Source organism: Trachypithecus francoisi, unplaced genomic scaffold (assembly GCF_009764315.1).
Source record: "Trachypithecus francoisi isolate TF-2019V2 unplaced genomic scaffold, Tfra_2.0 Lachesis_group8, whole genome shotgun sequence".
Taxonomy (NCBI): Eukaryota; Metazoa; Chordata; class Mammalia; order Primates; family Cercopithecidae; genus Trachypithecus; species Trachypithecus francoisi.
In genome coordinates this window covers 7,338,488-7,353,968 of record NW_022681473.1, presented here as the reverse complement: position 1 = coordinate 7,353,968, position 15,481 = coordinate 7,338,488, and the positions used below count along the sequence as shown (strand labels likewise).

General features: G+C 54.2%; 1 protein-coding gene across 7 annotated transcripts in view; it reads right to left on the bottom strand.

Annotated features, from left to right (window-relative positions):
• The window catches only part of PC (pyruvate carboxylase), a 110,865-nt gene that overhangs the window by 23,075 nt on the left and 72,309 nt on the right, over nt 1–15,481 (bottom strand). For 6 of the 7 annotated variants that reach the window (XM_033207652.1, XM_033207654.1, XM_033207655.1 and 3 more), the window contains one exon: nt 128–263. In XM_033207652.1, the coding sequence (XP_033063543.1) occupies nt 128–263 (136 nt within the window). Of the gene's footprint in view, nt 1–127; nt 264–462; nt 537–15,481 lie in introns of those variants that run through there. The other variant, XM_033207657.1, reaches the window with a different exon arrangement.

Here is a 15,481-nt window from a genome sequence, read left to right as displayed (position 1 = left end):
TAGATTCCTAGGTCCTAGGAGAAGCAGAAAGGGGAGTGGGGAGCCAGGGCCTGGAGCAGAGTGGGAGAGGAACGTCAAGGCTGGGGCTGGCCACGAGGCTCCTCTCAGCGGCCCCACGGGTGCTCACCTCTGTTGGCCACCATGACTTTCTTGATGGGCTTATACTCCAGGCGCCGCACATTGGGAGAGGCAGCGGGGGCGGTGGAGGTTCGGCGGATTCCCAGGAGCCTCAGGCCCCCACGGACTGTTCGGAACTTCAGCATCTGGGGAGCGAAGTCAGAGCCCAGGTTAGTGCAGCCTCAGCACTGAGGTGCCCCAGAATGAGTGAGGGCCCTTCCCAACCCCACAGTGGCCCCACAGAAAGGCTAGCACCATCCACCTCCTGGATGCCTGGCCAAGCCCAACATTTCCTGGCTCTAGAGAAGCGAGCAAATCCAAACCCAAATGGAGCCCCCGGCTCACCCTGATGTTCTAACTGTGACTTTCTTGTTGTAGAGACAGGGTCTCCCTATGTTGCCGAGGCTGCTGGCAAATGATCCTCCCGCCCCAGCCTCCTGAGGCAGTGTTTTTGTCCATTCTGCGAATGGACATTTGGGAGCTCATTGAGGTCAATGGTGAAAAAGCAAGTATCCCAGGATAAAATGTAGAAGGAAGCTTTCTGAGACACAGCTTTGTGATATGTGCATTCATCCCGCAGAGTTAAGCCTCTCTTTTCATTCAGCAGTTTGGAAACACTGTTTTTGTAGAATCTGCAAAGGGATATTTGGGAGTGCACTGTAGTTAAGACTACAGGTGTGAGCCGCCGTGCCCAGCATAATATGCACTATAACTTTTTTTTTTTTTTTTTTTTTTTTTTTTTTTTTTGAGACGGAGTCTAGCTCTGTCGCCCAGGCTGGAGTGCAGTGGCGCGATCTCGGCTCACTGCAAGCTCCGCCTCCTGGGTTTACGCCATTCTCCTGCCTCAGCCTCCCAAGTAGCTGGGACTACAGGAGCCCGCCACGTCACCCGGCTAGTTTTTTGTATTTTTTAGTAGAGACGGGGTTTCACCGTGTTAGCCAGGATGGTCTCGATCTCCTGACCTCGTGATCCGCCCGTCTCGGCCTCCCAAAGTGCTGGGATTACAGGCTTGAGCCACCGCGCCCGGCCTATAACTTTTAAAAGTATCAGGTCGGCCCATCCTGGCTAACACAGTGAAACCCTGTCTCTACTTAAAAAAAAAAAGAAAAAAAACAAATTAGCTGGTCATGGTGGTGGGCACCTGTAGTCCCAGCTACTCGGGAGGCTGAGGCAGAAGAATGGCGTGAACCAAGGAGGCGGAGCTTGCAGTGAGGTGAAATCACACCACTGCACTCCAGCCTGGGTGACAGAGCGAGATTCCATCTCAAAAAAAAAAAAAAAGTATCAGTTCGGGTGCAGTGGCTCACGCCTGTAATCCCAGCACTTTGGGAGGCCGAGGTGGGAGGAGCACCTGAAGTCAGGAGTTCGAGACCAGCCTGGCCAACATGGTGAAACCCTGTCTCTACTAAAAATACAAAAATTAGCCAGGCATGGTGGCACACGCCTGTAATTCTAGCTACTCGGGAGGCTGAGGCACGAGAATCGCCTGAACCTAGAAGACAGAGGTTGCAGTGAGCTGAGATTGTACCACTGCCCTCTAGCCTGGGTGACATCAAGACTCTTTCTCAAACAAAAAAAGTATAAAACTTCAGGTTGGGCACAGTGGCTCACACCTGTAAACCCAGCACTTTGGGAGGCCAAGGCAGGTTTGTTTGAGCTCAAGAGTTTGAAACCCGTCTGGGTGGCCGGGCGCGGTGGCTCAAGCCTGTAATCCCAACACTTTGCGAGGCCGAGACAGGCGGATCACAAGGTCAGGAGATCGAGACCATCCTGGCTAACACGGCGAAACCCCGTCTCTACTAAAAAATACAAAAAAACTAGCTGGGCGAGGTGGCAGGTGGCTGTAGTCCCAGCTACTCGGGAGGATCCAACATTGGATGGACAACATTGTTGTGATCCAACAATGGCGCGATCTCGGCTCACTGCAACCTCCGCCTTCCGGGTTCAAGTGATTCTCCTGCCTCAGCCTCCCAAGTAGCTGGAATTACAGGCACCTGCCACCACACCCAGCTAATTTTTGTATTTTTAGTGCAGATGGGGTTTCACCATCTTGGCCAGGCTGGTCTCAAACTCCTGACCTCAGGTGATCCATCTGCCTTGGCCTCCCAAAGTGCTGGGATACAGGTGTGAGCCACCACGCCTGGCTGTATTTTTAATAAAGATGGGGTTTCACCATGTTGGCCAGGCTGGTCTTGAACTCCTGACCTCAAGTGGTCCACCCGCCTCGGCCTCACAAAGTGCTAGGATTATAGGCGTGAGCCACCACACCCAGCCCATCTGATTCATTTCTTAGAAAAAGTTTAAAACACTTAACTCAGCCATTTTGTTTTAAGTAAGGAACACAAAAACGTACTCAAGAAATGAAACAAATATTGTGAAAACCAGCCAGATGTGGTGGCTCACGCCTGTAATCCCAGCACTTTGGGAGGCTGAGGCGGGCAGATCACAAGGTCAGGAGATCGAGACCATCCTGGCTAACACGGTGAAACCCCTTCTCTACTAAAAATACAAAAATAAATTAGCTGGGCGTGGTGGCGGGTGCCTCTAGTCCCAGCTACTTGGGAGACTGAGGCAGGAGAATGGTGTGAACCTGGGAGGCAGAGCTTGCAGTGAGCCGAGATCAGGCCACTGCACTCCAGCCTGGGCGACAGAGTGAGACTCCGTCTCAAAAAAAAAAAAAAAAAAAAAAAATTGCAAAAACCTTAGTGCCATATTATAGCCAACAACATGGAAAAGGGGAAATAAAGACAGAAGAAAAAAAAAGAGAAGAAATAAGGAAGTAGGTAGAAGAAAGAGAAGAGGAGGAGGAGGAAAGACCCACAGCCCGGGAAGAGAAACAGAAAACGCCACTGGGGGCAGACCCTATGGCAGGCACAGTTCTAGGCCTCAGGAGTCGAGAACACAACAGTGAAGGGTTCTGCTCATGGAATATAAATGGCAGTGAAAGGAGCAAAGCAAAGAAAAACAAGACACAAATAAGAACATTTCCGATCACAAGAGCCTGGAAGATAAGAAACAGGTGACATTTCGCGAATTATCTGGGGTGGGTGCAGGGGTTTGGGGGCTGGATATTAGAAAAGGCCTCTCGGAGGAGGGGACACAGAAGCTGGGACCCAGATGGGGAGAAGTTGGCCATGCACAGATTCGCAGAGAAAGCTCCAGGAATAAGGGATAGCGACTGCGAAGTTCTCAGGAAGAACAGGCTTGGTGCCGTCCCGAGAGAGGGAAGTGTGAGCCCGGGGCCTGAGGTGGGGCTGCAGCCATGGACAGGGCCCAGTGGTCAAGGCCTCCCTTGAGTCACGGCAGGACAGGGACAGGAGGGGCGTGATCGATGCACAGTGGAAAGGATCTCTCTGGACTGGCGCGCAGCAGGGGCTGGCAGACGACGCATGTCTGGGGCAGTTCAGAGCCTGAGCTGAGAGACACGGAGCCTCTGACAGGGGGAAGCCATGGGTGGGGCTGGGGAAATGTCTGGGGTATGACAGACAAGATTCGTCGAGAGACCCACCATAGAAAGCAAGGTAGAGGAAGAAATCCTGCATGGGTGCGTGGAGATGACTTTTTCGGCTATAAGAAGGGCAAGAGAGAACAGGCGGGGCTGGGAGTGAGGCAAGCTCACAGAGGGGGAAAAGCAGGGCCAAGAACCTGGGTGGTATCACAGGCGCGGTGGTGTCTGAAGCCAGGGAGCGAACAACCTGGGAGAAGTGGGTCAGGCCTGTGTCTTCGGGCCCACTGGAGTTGAGAGTCTGGCCGAAGAGCCAAGAAGGAACCCAGGGGGGATGCCTGGAGGAGAGGGACGCACAGGTTGCTGGGCAGAAGCAAGCGGCTCTCAGGAGGATGGGGTACGAGCTGGGCGGAGCATGACTCCCAGAGGCAGGGTAAGATGGGGGCTGGGAAGGGGCCACTGCGGTGACCAGGAGGCACCCAGGTCACACCCGGTTGTGGTGAACGTGGATAGAGTAACCTTGCTGGGCTCTGGGCTCCTCCTCTTTCTAAAATACACCGTGTCCTTATCAATTGCACAGTGGAGAAACCTGGCGGACACCACAGTGGTCGTGAGATGAAGGTTGACCTCACTAGCACCGAAGAGACACCACGCACCTCCTGATGGGGCTCCTGCCACCGTACACAGCCCGAATTTAATCAGGAGAAAGCCAGGTGCAAACTCAAATTCAGGGCAACTCCAGAGAATAACTGGCTTGGACTCTTCAAACATGTCAAAGGTCGTGAGAGACAAAGACACAAGAACGGTTTCAGATGAAAGGAGACCACAGCAACAATGGTGAGAGCCACACACAATCCTGGATTGGATCCGGGTTTCTGTTGCTAAAAGGACATCAGGGGACAACAATACAATTTAAATAAGGTCTGCAAGTGAAAGAGGATTGCGTTGATGTCAGTTTCCTGATCTTGATCACTGGACTGTGGTTATGTTAGAGAACATCCTCATTCTTAGGGGAAAACACTGAGGAACTCAAGGGTCCAGGAGCACCACGCCTGCAATTTACACCCACTTACATGGTTCAGGCAAAAACGGGAACAACGAAGCAAATGCCAGTATTGGGGGAACTGGGCTCAGGGGTACGAGAATTCTTTGTCTTACTCTTGCAACTTTACTGGAAGTCTGAGATCATTTCAAATTGACAAGTGAAGAAAACCATACCCACCGCTAATACTGCTGGAGGAGATAACCTTAGGGAGTGCATGGCCCAGCACCTGCTGCTCAAGAGGTGCTGGAAGCTCCAGCGAGGAACTCAGGTGTGGAGACACACCCTGCTACAGCAGGATGGACGTCAGACGTTATCACCCTGCTATCTCCCAAAGGCAGATCTACAATCCTCTAAGCCCTGCTCCAGGTGGGTTATCAGATGCCGCCCACGAGGAGGACAGGTCTTTCCCAGCTGGGAGCAGGCGGCATTGGCACCAGAGAACAGGAGTGGGGTGTAAATCTCACCCTCCTCCTGGGCACCAAATGTCTACTCTGCTCAGGGCTGGGAAAGGCTGTGTCAAAAGAGCTCAAGTTACCACACAGGGCAAAGGCAGGAAGAGGCGAGGGGAGCCTTCCAGACAAGCACAGCAACAAAACCGCAAACACAAGTGGCTCCTGAACCCATGAGAAAGCAAGAGATTCAGAATACAGTGATGAGGTGCCACTCCCTCTACAAAGCCTGGGAAAGTTGTAATGCAGTGCTGAGCGCTGGGAAGGCCTTCAGGAGGCGGCCCACAGGCACTGCTGAGCATCAGGGCAGCTTCTCTGGGAAGCTGTTTGCAAAACTTATCAATAGCCTTTAAGACATTTATGCCCGGCCAGGCACAGTGGCTCACGCCTGTAATCCCAGCACTTTGTAGGGCTGAGACAGGCAGATCATTTGAGGTCAGAAGTTCAAAACTACCCTGGCCAACATGCTGAAACCCCATCTCTACTAAAAGTACAAAAATTAGCCCGGCATGGTAGTGGGCGCCTGTAGTCCCAGCTACTTGGGAGGCTGAGGCAGGAGAGTTGCCTGAGCCTGGGAGGCGGAGATTGCAGTGAGCCGAGATCATGCCATTGCATTCCAGCCTGGGTGACAAAGCGAGACTCCGTCTCAAAAAAAAAAAAAAGCCGGGCGCGGTAGCTCACGCCTGTAATCCCAACACTTTGGGAGACTAAGGGGTGGATCACGAGGTCAGGAGATCAAGACCATTTTGGCTAACACAGTGAAACCCCATCTCTACTAAAAAATACCAGAAAGTTAGCCAGCTGTGGTGGTGGATGCCTGTAGTCCCAGCTACTCGGGAGGCTGAGGCAGGAGAATGGCATGAACCTGGGAGGTGAAGCTTGCAGTGAGCCAAGACTGTGCCACTGCACTCCAGCCTGGGTGACAGAGCGAGACTCCATCTCAAAAAAAAAAAAAAAAGATATTTATGCCCCTGGGCCCAGTCATTACTATTCCAGAAATCCAACCCCAGGAAGTATTCCAAAATGGCAACCAAGATATACACAGAAAGATGTTCAAAACAGCATTATTTACAACAGCAAATCATGAGAAGCAATTTAAAGATTCCACACGCTGGCTCCTACAGATATTATGTAACCATTAACAATAACGTGTTTGCACAGGTTTTGATGACGAGGGAAATGCCTGTGATGTAATGTGAAGCCAAGAAAATTTAATGGTAAACAACATGATCTCATGAAGTTTTTTTAAAGCAATGGCAACAACTGTAGGACTGTTCGCATGCCACCCTCCTCACAGCCACGTGTTATGGGATTGCTGTAGAGTTGTGTTTTCCTCCTTCTTTATGCTTTTCTATATTTCCATATGGAAAATTTCCATATTTTCTCCAATGGGGATGCATTATTTATAATTAGAAAAAAAAAAAAGAAATATACAGAAGGGACAGGAAGAGCTCCGCAGGAAAAGGCAAAGGGAGCTCCCGCTACACCAACTCCTTGGGTGGGAGGACTTGGCAATGTGTCTCCCAGGAGCCCAGCACCCTCTCCCTCCTCACCTGCTGGCCTGCCTATAGGTGAGCAGCCTCACAGCTGGCAGTAGCCCACTGGCACTGAGATTCTCAAACCTCCAGGGCAGTTTCAAGCTTTTTCTGGGGGGCCCCAGTTCTTTGCTCCCACCTGGGTGGGTTTACCCTGCGACCACAGAGGCACTCACCCATGGTTTGGGGGTAAACAGGTCATTTTTGTTGCTCTCCTCCCCTCTCCCCACCACACTCGCTCCCCACTGCCTTTTCCAGGCAAAGAAAGAGATTTCCTCAGAAGGTATGCCGAAGGCCAGTCACCTCCAGAGCCTCTGGAAGGCTGCACCCTGCCCCACAGCGTGGCCATCAAGTGTCTCCTGAGCTCAGGCAGGAAAATGCTGGAGTGCTGACACACCGCCGCCCGCCTCGGCGGCCCCTCTCACGCACATTCTTGCATTGGATCCTCATTTTTCGTGGTGGGTAAAGGATTCCTTAGCAGGCCCACTCCACCAAGAGCCGGAGGCTGTGGGCAGTGGGGGGCACAGAGATGCCTCTGTGAGTCCTTGTGTCCCTCAGAGGGAAGCAAAAGCAGGCCTAGACTTGAGACCAAGAGGACTGTCCCCGGGGTACGGCAGCTCTTCGGGTGGCAGCGTGCCAGGCAGATGTTTATGGAAGGGAAAAGGTCAGGGCTCTTTGGCTGAAGTCAGAGCAGGGAAAAGTGGAGCAGAGAGCAGCCTCCTGTGGGGCACACTGGCCGGGGGCTCCCCTGGCTCCATGGTTTGGGCACCTCTGAGGCCGCAGCTTTCGTATCTGTAAAACGGGGTTCAGCCGCCCCATCCTAAGCAGGTCATCCTGGGTGTCAACTGAGACAGTGCAGCTGAAGCGCCATGCCTGGGTGATAAACATCAGCTGCTGTCACTATCTTCCCAACTCCCTCCCTTCCCAGATGAACGGAGGGCCAGGGAGGAAGTGCCCGGCCTCACATAGCTGGAAGGCCCACACACTCGCGCCCTCCCACTCGCACCACGACGCAGCTCCATGCTGATCTCCCCACAGGCACCTGTGCCAGGCCGTCCTGGTCTGAAGGCAGCATGGGGAGCCCACCCACCAAGCCAGGCTGACCACGCACCCAATGCTTAGCAGAGTTCACTGAATCAGGGGAGCCCGCGGGTGCGATGCCCACATACACTCGGAGCAAACACACAGGCCCGAGGACACCGCATGCTTTTGCCAATGCAGAAACCTGCTCCCAACATTCCTCTGCAAAGGAAGACCCACCCCAGACAAAAGTAGTTGGGAGTGTCAGGTATTGCAGAGATGGGGGCACCTGTCCCAGAGCACTCACCCTGCACCGGCCTTCAGTGCACAGAGGAGGGTGTCTGAGGAGCTACGGTCAGCTGCTCTTCTGCCTGAGGTCACTGGCCCAGAATACAAAGTTTCCCAACACGAGGCTGCTTGAGGCCTGGGCTGCTATCAGGGGAAGGGGCACCAGTGATCCTAGAGGCAGTGAACCTGAGGTCTAGAGGCTGGCATGGGCCACCGGCTGCAGAGAGGCGAGAGGTTGGGTCACGCAGAGAGGAGCTGATCCACAGCCCACAGCCTGCTCCCTCGGCCCCCCAGAGACCTGGCAAGATGATGAAGGAGGAGGTCTGAGGCAGGAAGCAGCCGGAGAGGGGACGGCAGGTTTCTGTGATGGATTTGGGATGTGCTGCCGAGTGAGGTGAGACATGGAAATGGTGGCCAGCAGGCAGCGTGGGGCCGGGGAAGGCTGTCAGGAGCTGCTTGTGAATGACGGAGGGTGAGGGCTGCACTGCTCCTCAGAACCCAGGCATGGCCCTGGAGCTGAGCTCACCGCTGTGGTCACACAAGACCCCTGCCACCAACCTGTCTCTCCCTGACCCTCACACAATGCCAGGTACGGATGGGGCCCAACAGACACAGATGTCTGTTGATGAATTGAACCACCCCTGCATTCCCAGGGCGCCTGCACCCTTCCTAGAACTTGGTTAACCCAGTTTTTCCTTATCGAATGGCACTACCTTCCCAGCTCTGAAACCCAGGCCTTTCCAGAATCAACACTGGCTGGGAGAAACCGCACTGTAAGATGGGCGTGGCCACCTCACACTGCCCTCTCTCTGGGAAGCAGGGTCTTCAAGATTGTGGTGGAATAAGCTGACTCTGGGTGTGCTGAGTTTGAGGGGTCTGGGATGGTTCGAAGAGAGGAGCTGGGTGGGCAGACTCCCCCTGCTCCCCAATACCAGACCATTCCCCAAAGCTGAAGGGAGCAGGGGCCTCTGCACAGCACTTGGGGTATACAGGAAGGAACCCCTGCAGCTGGAGACGCCTATGGAGACCCAAGGAAGTGGCAGCAGAAAGTGGGAGACGGCCTTCCTGAGACCCCCCAGAAGCCTTGCCTCTGCCATTAATGACACTCTCGGTCCTCAGGCTGTACGACACCAAGCCCAGACACTCTGGAGTATGCCAACCTCTCACCTCACAATGGCACATTCCCAGAAAGTGCCACCAGCCTGCAGCCCTTGTGGCTGGCACTATTCCAGGCACTTCCTGCCATCTTCACAGCAGGGCACAGAATAGGCGATGGCCAGGCGCGGGGAGCAGCGAGCAGCAGCGGCTGGGCCAGGCTCCCTCTGCGGTCCCGGCTCCCTCTGCGGTCCCATGCTGTGCCCTGCTTTTGGGTATTGGGTTGGTGGATGGCGATCAAGAAGTCCTCAAGGCTGTCAAGTTTGGCGGAGAAGCTTCCCTGGAAACGCAGAGGGCTTTACTAACAGAACCCACAGAGCCATTTCCTGCTCCTTAGAGCTGAGCCGCAACTCTTCAAGGGAGGCTGCTAGAGCCCCAGGTGTGAGGGGCATTCTGGGATGCTGCCAGGGCCAGCAGCCAGCTCAGGTTACAGTTACACGCCTCAGGGGCTGCCACTGTCTTGCTTACTGCTGGTGATACACACAAGCAAAGCTCTCCCTTTCTGACCTCAGAAACGGGGAAACAGTAGTGAGTGAGTGAGAGCAAACCAACCACCATCACCCAAAGATCCTTCACCCTGCTTTCCTCTCCCGAGAGCTGACAGCCCAGGGACCCACTTGCTATTTTCTGCAAATGCCAGCTGACAGATCCCTTTTCTTGGCCTCGGGTTGTGCATAAGAGACCAGGAAAGAAGACAGCTTTGATTGTCACTTGGGACGTGTAAATAACTCCTTGCAAGCAAGAATGAGCCACAGTGAAGCCAGTAGTGTGTGGGGCACCTGCTTCCTCCCCTGCTGCCTCTCAGGTGACTCCACAGCTTCCATTTCCCTCCCAGCTTCAGCTTCAGATCAATAACTCAGCATTCCTCTTCCAGAAGGGGGTCAGGAAGGCACCTACAACAACCTGCAGGCTGAGGCAGGGCAAGGGCCTGGCTGTCACCTGTCCCGCTCCTGATAGAGCCGCCGCTTCCACAGCACACAACACGTACACACTGACTCCACCTGCGTGCCCGGCCAGTGCCAGCGGAGGGGGACACAGTGGTGGGCAGTGACCCCAGCAGAGCCTTGCTCCTTGCCAGGCATGAGCCACTGTGGCTCTTCACGCAGACTCACTCAGTAACCCTCACAGCCCCTGATCACCTCCCTGTACAGGTAAGGAACCAGGTGCAGTGGGATTAAGTGACACACCCAGGCCGCCAGCAGAGCTGGCCTGGAGCCTGCTTCGTATTCCCCGCTCCAGAGCTGGAGCTCGGACCACAGAGTTGGCTTACGGACTCTTCACCCAACTAAAGGAGTAAGCCACAGCGTTCATCAAGAACACAGTGTGACAGGCACTTGGAAACCAAAATACCAAAACCAAAAACCCCCACTTCTGATAAAACTGTCACTGGCCTGGCCTTCAGCGGGGCCACCAGTGGCACTCAGAGTTTCCCACCGAGAGCCGACGAACAATGCCGGCAGTCAAATGTCCCAGATAAGCCAAAGCAGTTTCTTTTTTTTTTTTTTTTTTTTTTTTTTTTTTTTTTTTTGAGGCAGAGTCTCGCTCTGTCGCCCGGACTGGAGTGCAGTGGCCGGATCTCAGCTCACTGCAAGCTCCGTCTCCCAGGTTTACGCCATTCTCCTGCCTCAGCCTCCCGAGTAGCTGGGACTACAGGCGCCCGCCACCTCGCCCGGCTAGTTTTTGTATTTTTAGTAGAGACGGGGTTTCACCGTGTTCGCCAGGATGGTCTCGATCTCCTGACCTCGTGATCCGCCCGTCTCGGCCTCCCAAAGTGCTGGGATTACAGGCTTGAGCCACCGCGCCCGGCCGCCAAAGCAGTTTCAATTTGTCTAATAAATCATCAACATGTCCCTGAAATCCCACTACTTCAGACCTGAACTACATCTCCCAGGATGCCTCTTGCAACCAGAAGGAGCCCAGAATCCTGCTGTCAGGCTGTCATCGCCCAAGTTTTGCTCCAGACAGCGTGGCCCCAGTGCTGAGCAGCCTTGCTGGGGACCAGGGCAGGGCGCCACCTAACAGCTGCTGCAGCTGAGGCCCCGCATCGCCTCATCCTACATAGTCCTGTCCTCACAGCGTCTCCCGCAGCCTCAGAGGGCAGCACTAGGCGAGAGGCCACAGAGGAAGGGAAAGGCCAGGCCCTGCTTCAGGGGCGGGTGGCCAGCAAGTTGGTTCTGAAAGCCCAACAGAGCGCCTGGGTCCCTCGCAAATCCTCAGAGGTATGCTGGAGAGCAGCGGAGGGGAGAGAAGAAAGGAGTGTGGTTCAGAAACAGGCCCCAGGAACCTCCGAACCAACAAAGCTCCACACATCTACTTCCTACAGGCCCAGCTGCCCCCAGCACCAGCACCCGCACCAGGCTGTACCCCCACCCCCAGCCGGGCTCTGCAGCTGCCAGCGAAAGCAGGTCAGAACCAGAAAGAAAGAGCTCTTGGCAGAGCACTCGGGGCTGCGGCGGTGGCAGCTCTGACGGATGGGGCCACTCTCCCCAGGCGGCTCTGCTCTAAATGTGTCCGATGGGGCCCAGGGCTGGCAGCCAAGAGGGACAGATGAAAGGACAACTCCACCTGGCTCTCAGGGCTGCCACAGCCGATATCAAAGCACCCAAGAGAGGACAGACTAAGGCTGAGATTTCTGGGCAGGGGGGTGGAAGGGAGGATGCTGGAAACAATGCATGTGACAGACACAGAAGACAGGAGAGAGACAATACCAAAGACAGAAACAGACACAGCACGGGCACTCGCTGAGGCTCAGCTGGCCGGGCTCTGGGCCCCCAGGAGCACCGGCTGCTCCGAGTGGCACTGCCGCAACGAACAGCTGTGAACAGCGCCAGCAGGGCTCCTCATCGCCCTGGCAACCCTCTATTCAAAGGAGCAGCTGAGGGGGAAAGGGTGGCACCGAGGCGACTGGCGCCATGCTCTCGGGACTTGTGGACTGGGGGACAAAGAGGGCCTCAGAGAAAGCAGAGTGAGGGGGTCCCAAGGGCCTGCAGTGAGGTGGCTGCTCCATCCCAGCCTCATTGGAAAGCAGTGAGAATTTCAAGGCCAACACTGCCCCCTGGTGCACGAGGAGCCAGCTTCCCGCCAACCCCGCAGCACGAGGCGTGGGCAGAGCTCACATGGGAAGGTCACTTGTCCCCATTCCTCCACATGCTGTATGAGTAGCCTCAGGAATGCCTTCCCCATATTCCCTGGGCAGCCACCTCCCTCAGCTCGGTCCTTGTCCGTGCTCCACCCATTGTCCTGCTCAGGGGCTCTCAATGAGGTCTCCATGACGTCTGTGTCCTCAGCAAAGAGCATTTAATGTTACAAAGATTTGTTGACCCATCTTGTCTCCCTCAATAGACACTGTGAGGGCCCTGGGCACAGGATCCCTGGTCTCTTTTGTCCCCACATCTCCCTAGCACTCTGCACAGTGCCTAAGACCAGAACTAAATAAATGTTTGCGGGAATGGATCAGCGAACAAATACTTCAGGTTACAATGAGGTTGCAGAGTGGCATGAGGCTGCTAAGATTCACCGTGAGGCGTGGTGGCTCATGCCTATAATCTCAGCATTCTGAGAGGCCGAGGCGGAGGTATCACTTGAGTCCAGGAGTTTAAGATCAGCTTGGGCAATATATTGAGATCCTGTCTCTGCAAACTATTTTTTTTTTAAATCTTTTTTTAATTAGCTGGGTGTGGCCTGGCACGTGGCTCACACTTGTAATCCCAGCACTTTGGGAGGCTGAGGCGGGTGGATCACCTGAGGTTGGGAGTTCAAGACCAGCCTGACCAACATGCAGAAACCCCATCTCTACTAAAAATACAAAATTAGCCAGGTGTGGTGGCGCATGCCTGTAATCCCAGCTACTTGGGAGGCTGAGTTAGGAAAATCGCTTGAACCTGGGAGGCAGAGATTGCGGTGAGCTGAGATTGTGCCATTGCACTCCAGCCTGGGCAACAAGAGCAAAACTCCATCTCAAAAAAAAAAAAATTAGCTGGGCATGGTGGTGCCCATAGTCTCAGCTGCTTGGAAGCCTGAGGCAGGAGGATGGCTTGAACCCAGAAAGTTTAGGATGCAGTGAGCCATGATTGTGCCAGTGCACTCCAGCCTGTGCAACAGAGCAAGACCCTGTCTCAAAAAATAATTAATTAGTTTAAAAAAATATTTACCTAGAAATATTACGGAGCATTTAGACAAAGATTAGTAAGGCTTGGCCCCTCCTGGGAACAGTACACACATGCTAGTGGGACACACACGTGTCCCATGCATATCGATTAGAGCCCAGAGTGCTGTTGACAGGACAGAGAGAAGGTCCGAAGGACAAGGTCAGCAAAAAGCACCTCCCAGACCGCTGCAGAGCACGTCTGTGCCCCCCCACAGCCACATGAGGAAACCTTGATCGTGGACTTCCAGCCTCCATAACTGTGATAAATGAATGTCTGTTGTTTAAAAGCCACCCAACCTGTGGTATTGTGTCACTGCAGCCCAAAAGCACTCAAGACGCAGCCTGGGAATGGGAACCAGGAAAGCTGAGTTTCAAGGCTGAGAGGGGTGACAGAGGCTAGGGGCATCAAAGACTCAATTCTTTTTTTTTTTTTGAGACGGAGTCTCGCGCTGCTGCCCAGGCTGGAGTGCAGTGGCTGGATCTCAGCTCACTGCAAGCTCCGCCTCCCGGGTTCACGCCATTCTCCTGCCTCAGCCTCCCGAGTAGCTGGGACTACAGGCGCCCGCCACCTCGCCCGGCTAGTTTTTGTATTTTTTTTTTAGTAGAGACGGGGTTTCACCATGTTAGCCAGGATGGTCTCAATCTGCTGACCTCGTGATCCGCCCGTCTCGGCCTCCCAAAGTGCTGGGATTACAGGCTTGAGCCACCGCGCCCGGCCCAAAGACTCAATTCTAAACAGGACTGGACAATCTTTGCAGGGAGGAAGATGCCAGGACCCAGCAGACACTTGCAGGTGGCCCAGGACGTTTCCTGACCCTCTTCAGGCCACCTCACTCCCGCTGGAGAGCTACACAGGACCTGCTCCCCACTCAATCCCCCTCGTTCCAAGATGACAGGACATGAATGCTGGCCAGATTGGAGAGGGCCTCCCGGAGGCCTCGGGGACTTCGGGACCTGTCAAGCTCAGGACAAGCGGGTGTCACCTGGCCTTAGAGGTTGAATTGTGTCCCCCACCAAAAAAGATACATTGAAGTCCTAATGCTTAGCACCTAGGTCAGAATGTGACCCTATTTGGACCGGGCGCGGTGGCTCACACCTGTAATCCCAGCACTTTGGGAGGCCGAGGTGGGCTGATCACCTGAGGTCAGGAGTTCAAGACTAGCCTGGCCAACATGGTGAAACCCATCTCTACCAAAAATTACAAAAATGTAACCAGGTGTAGTGGTGGGTGCCTATAATCCCAGCTACTTGGGAAGCTGAGGCAGGAGAATTGCTTGAACCTGGGAGGCAGAGGTTGCAGTGAGCCAAGATAGCGCCATTGCATTCCAGCCTGGGCAACAGTGAGTCTCCGTCTAAAAAAGAAAAAAAAAGGTGACGTGACCTTATTTGGAAATAGGGTCTTTACCAGGGTAATCAAGTGAAAATAAAGTCATTAGAGCGGCCCGAATCCGATATGCTTGGTGTCCTTATAAAAAGGGGGAGGCCGGGTGCGGTGGCTCAAGCCTGTAATCCCAGCACTTTGGGAGGCCGAGACGGGCGGATCACGAGGTCAGGAGATCGAGACCATCCTGGCTAACCCGGTGAAACCCCGTCTCTACTAAAAATACAAAAAAACTAGCCAGGCAAGGTGGCGGGCGCCTGTAGTCCCAGCTACTGGGGAGGCTGAGGCAGGAGAACGGCATAAACCCGGGAGGCGGAGCTTGCAGTGAGCTGAGATCCGGCCACTGCACTCCAGCCTGGGTGACAGAGCAAGACTCCATCTCAAAAAAATAAAATAAAATAAAATAAAAAAATAAAAAGGGGGAAATTTGGACACAGACACACGCAGAAGGAAAATGTGAAGACAGGAGATGATGGCCATGTGACTGGAGTGAGGCATCTACAAGCCAGGGAAGGCCAAGGACTGCCGGCAAACACCAGAAGCTGGCAGTGGCCAGGCAGGACCCTGCCATCCAAGAGAGCACAGCCCTGCTCATACCTTGATTTGGGGCTCTTGGCCTCCAGATATGAGACAACAAGTCTCCGTTGTTTTCACCCAGCTTTTGGCACTCTGTGATGGCAGCTGTAGGAATCTAATACCCTAATGCCAGGAGCTGGAGAAGCGCAATGATGGTAAAAAATACCCCCTTCTCTCATCTGCTCATCCTGATGCAGGCCACAGCGCTGGTTTTCAGAGCATGTCGCTATTTGGGACTGTGATCAGCTGGCTGGGGCAGGCTGAGTGAGAGGCAGCAGAGATGAAAAGTGAAGGGTGATAAGGCGAGCCACGCCTGTGTGGAG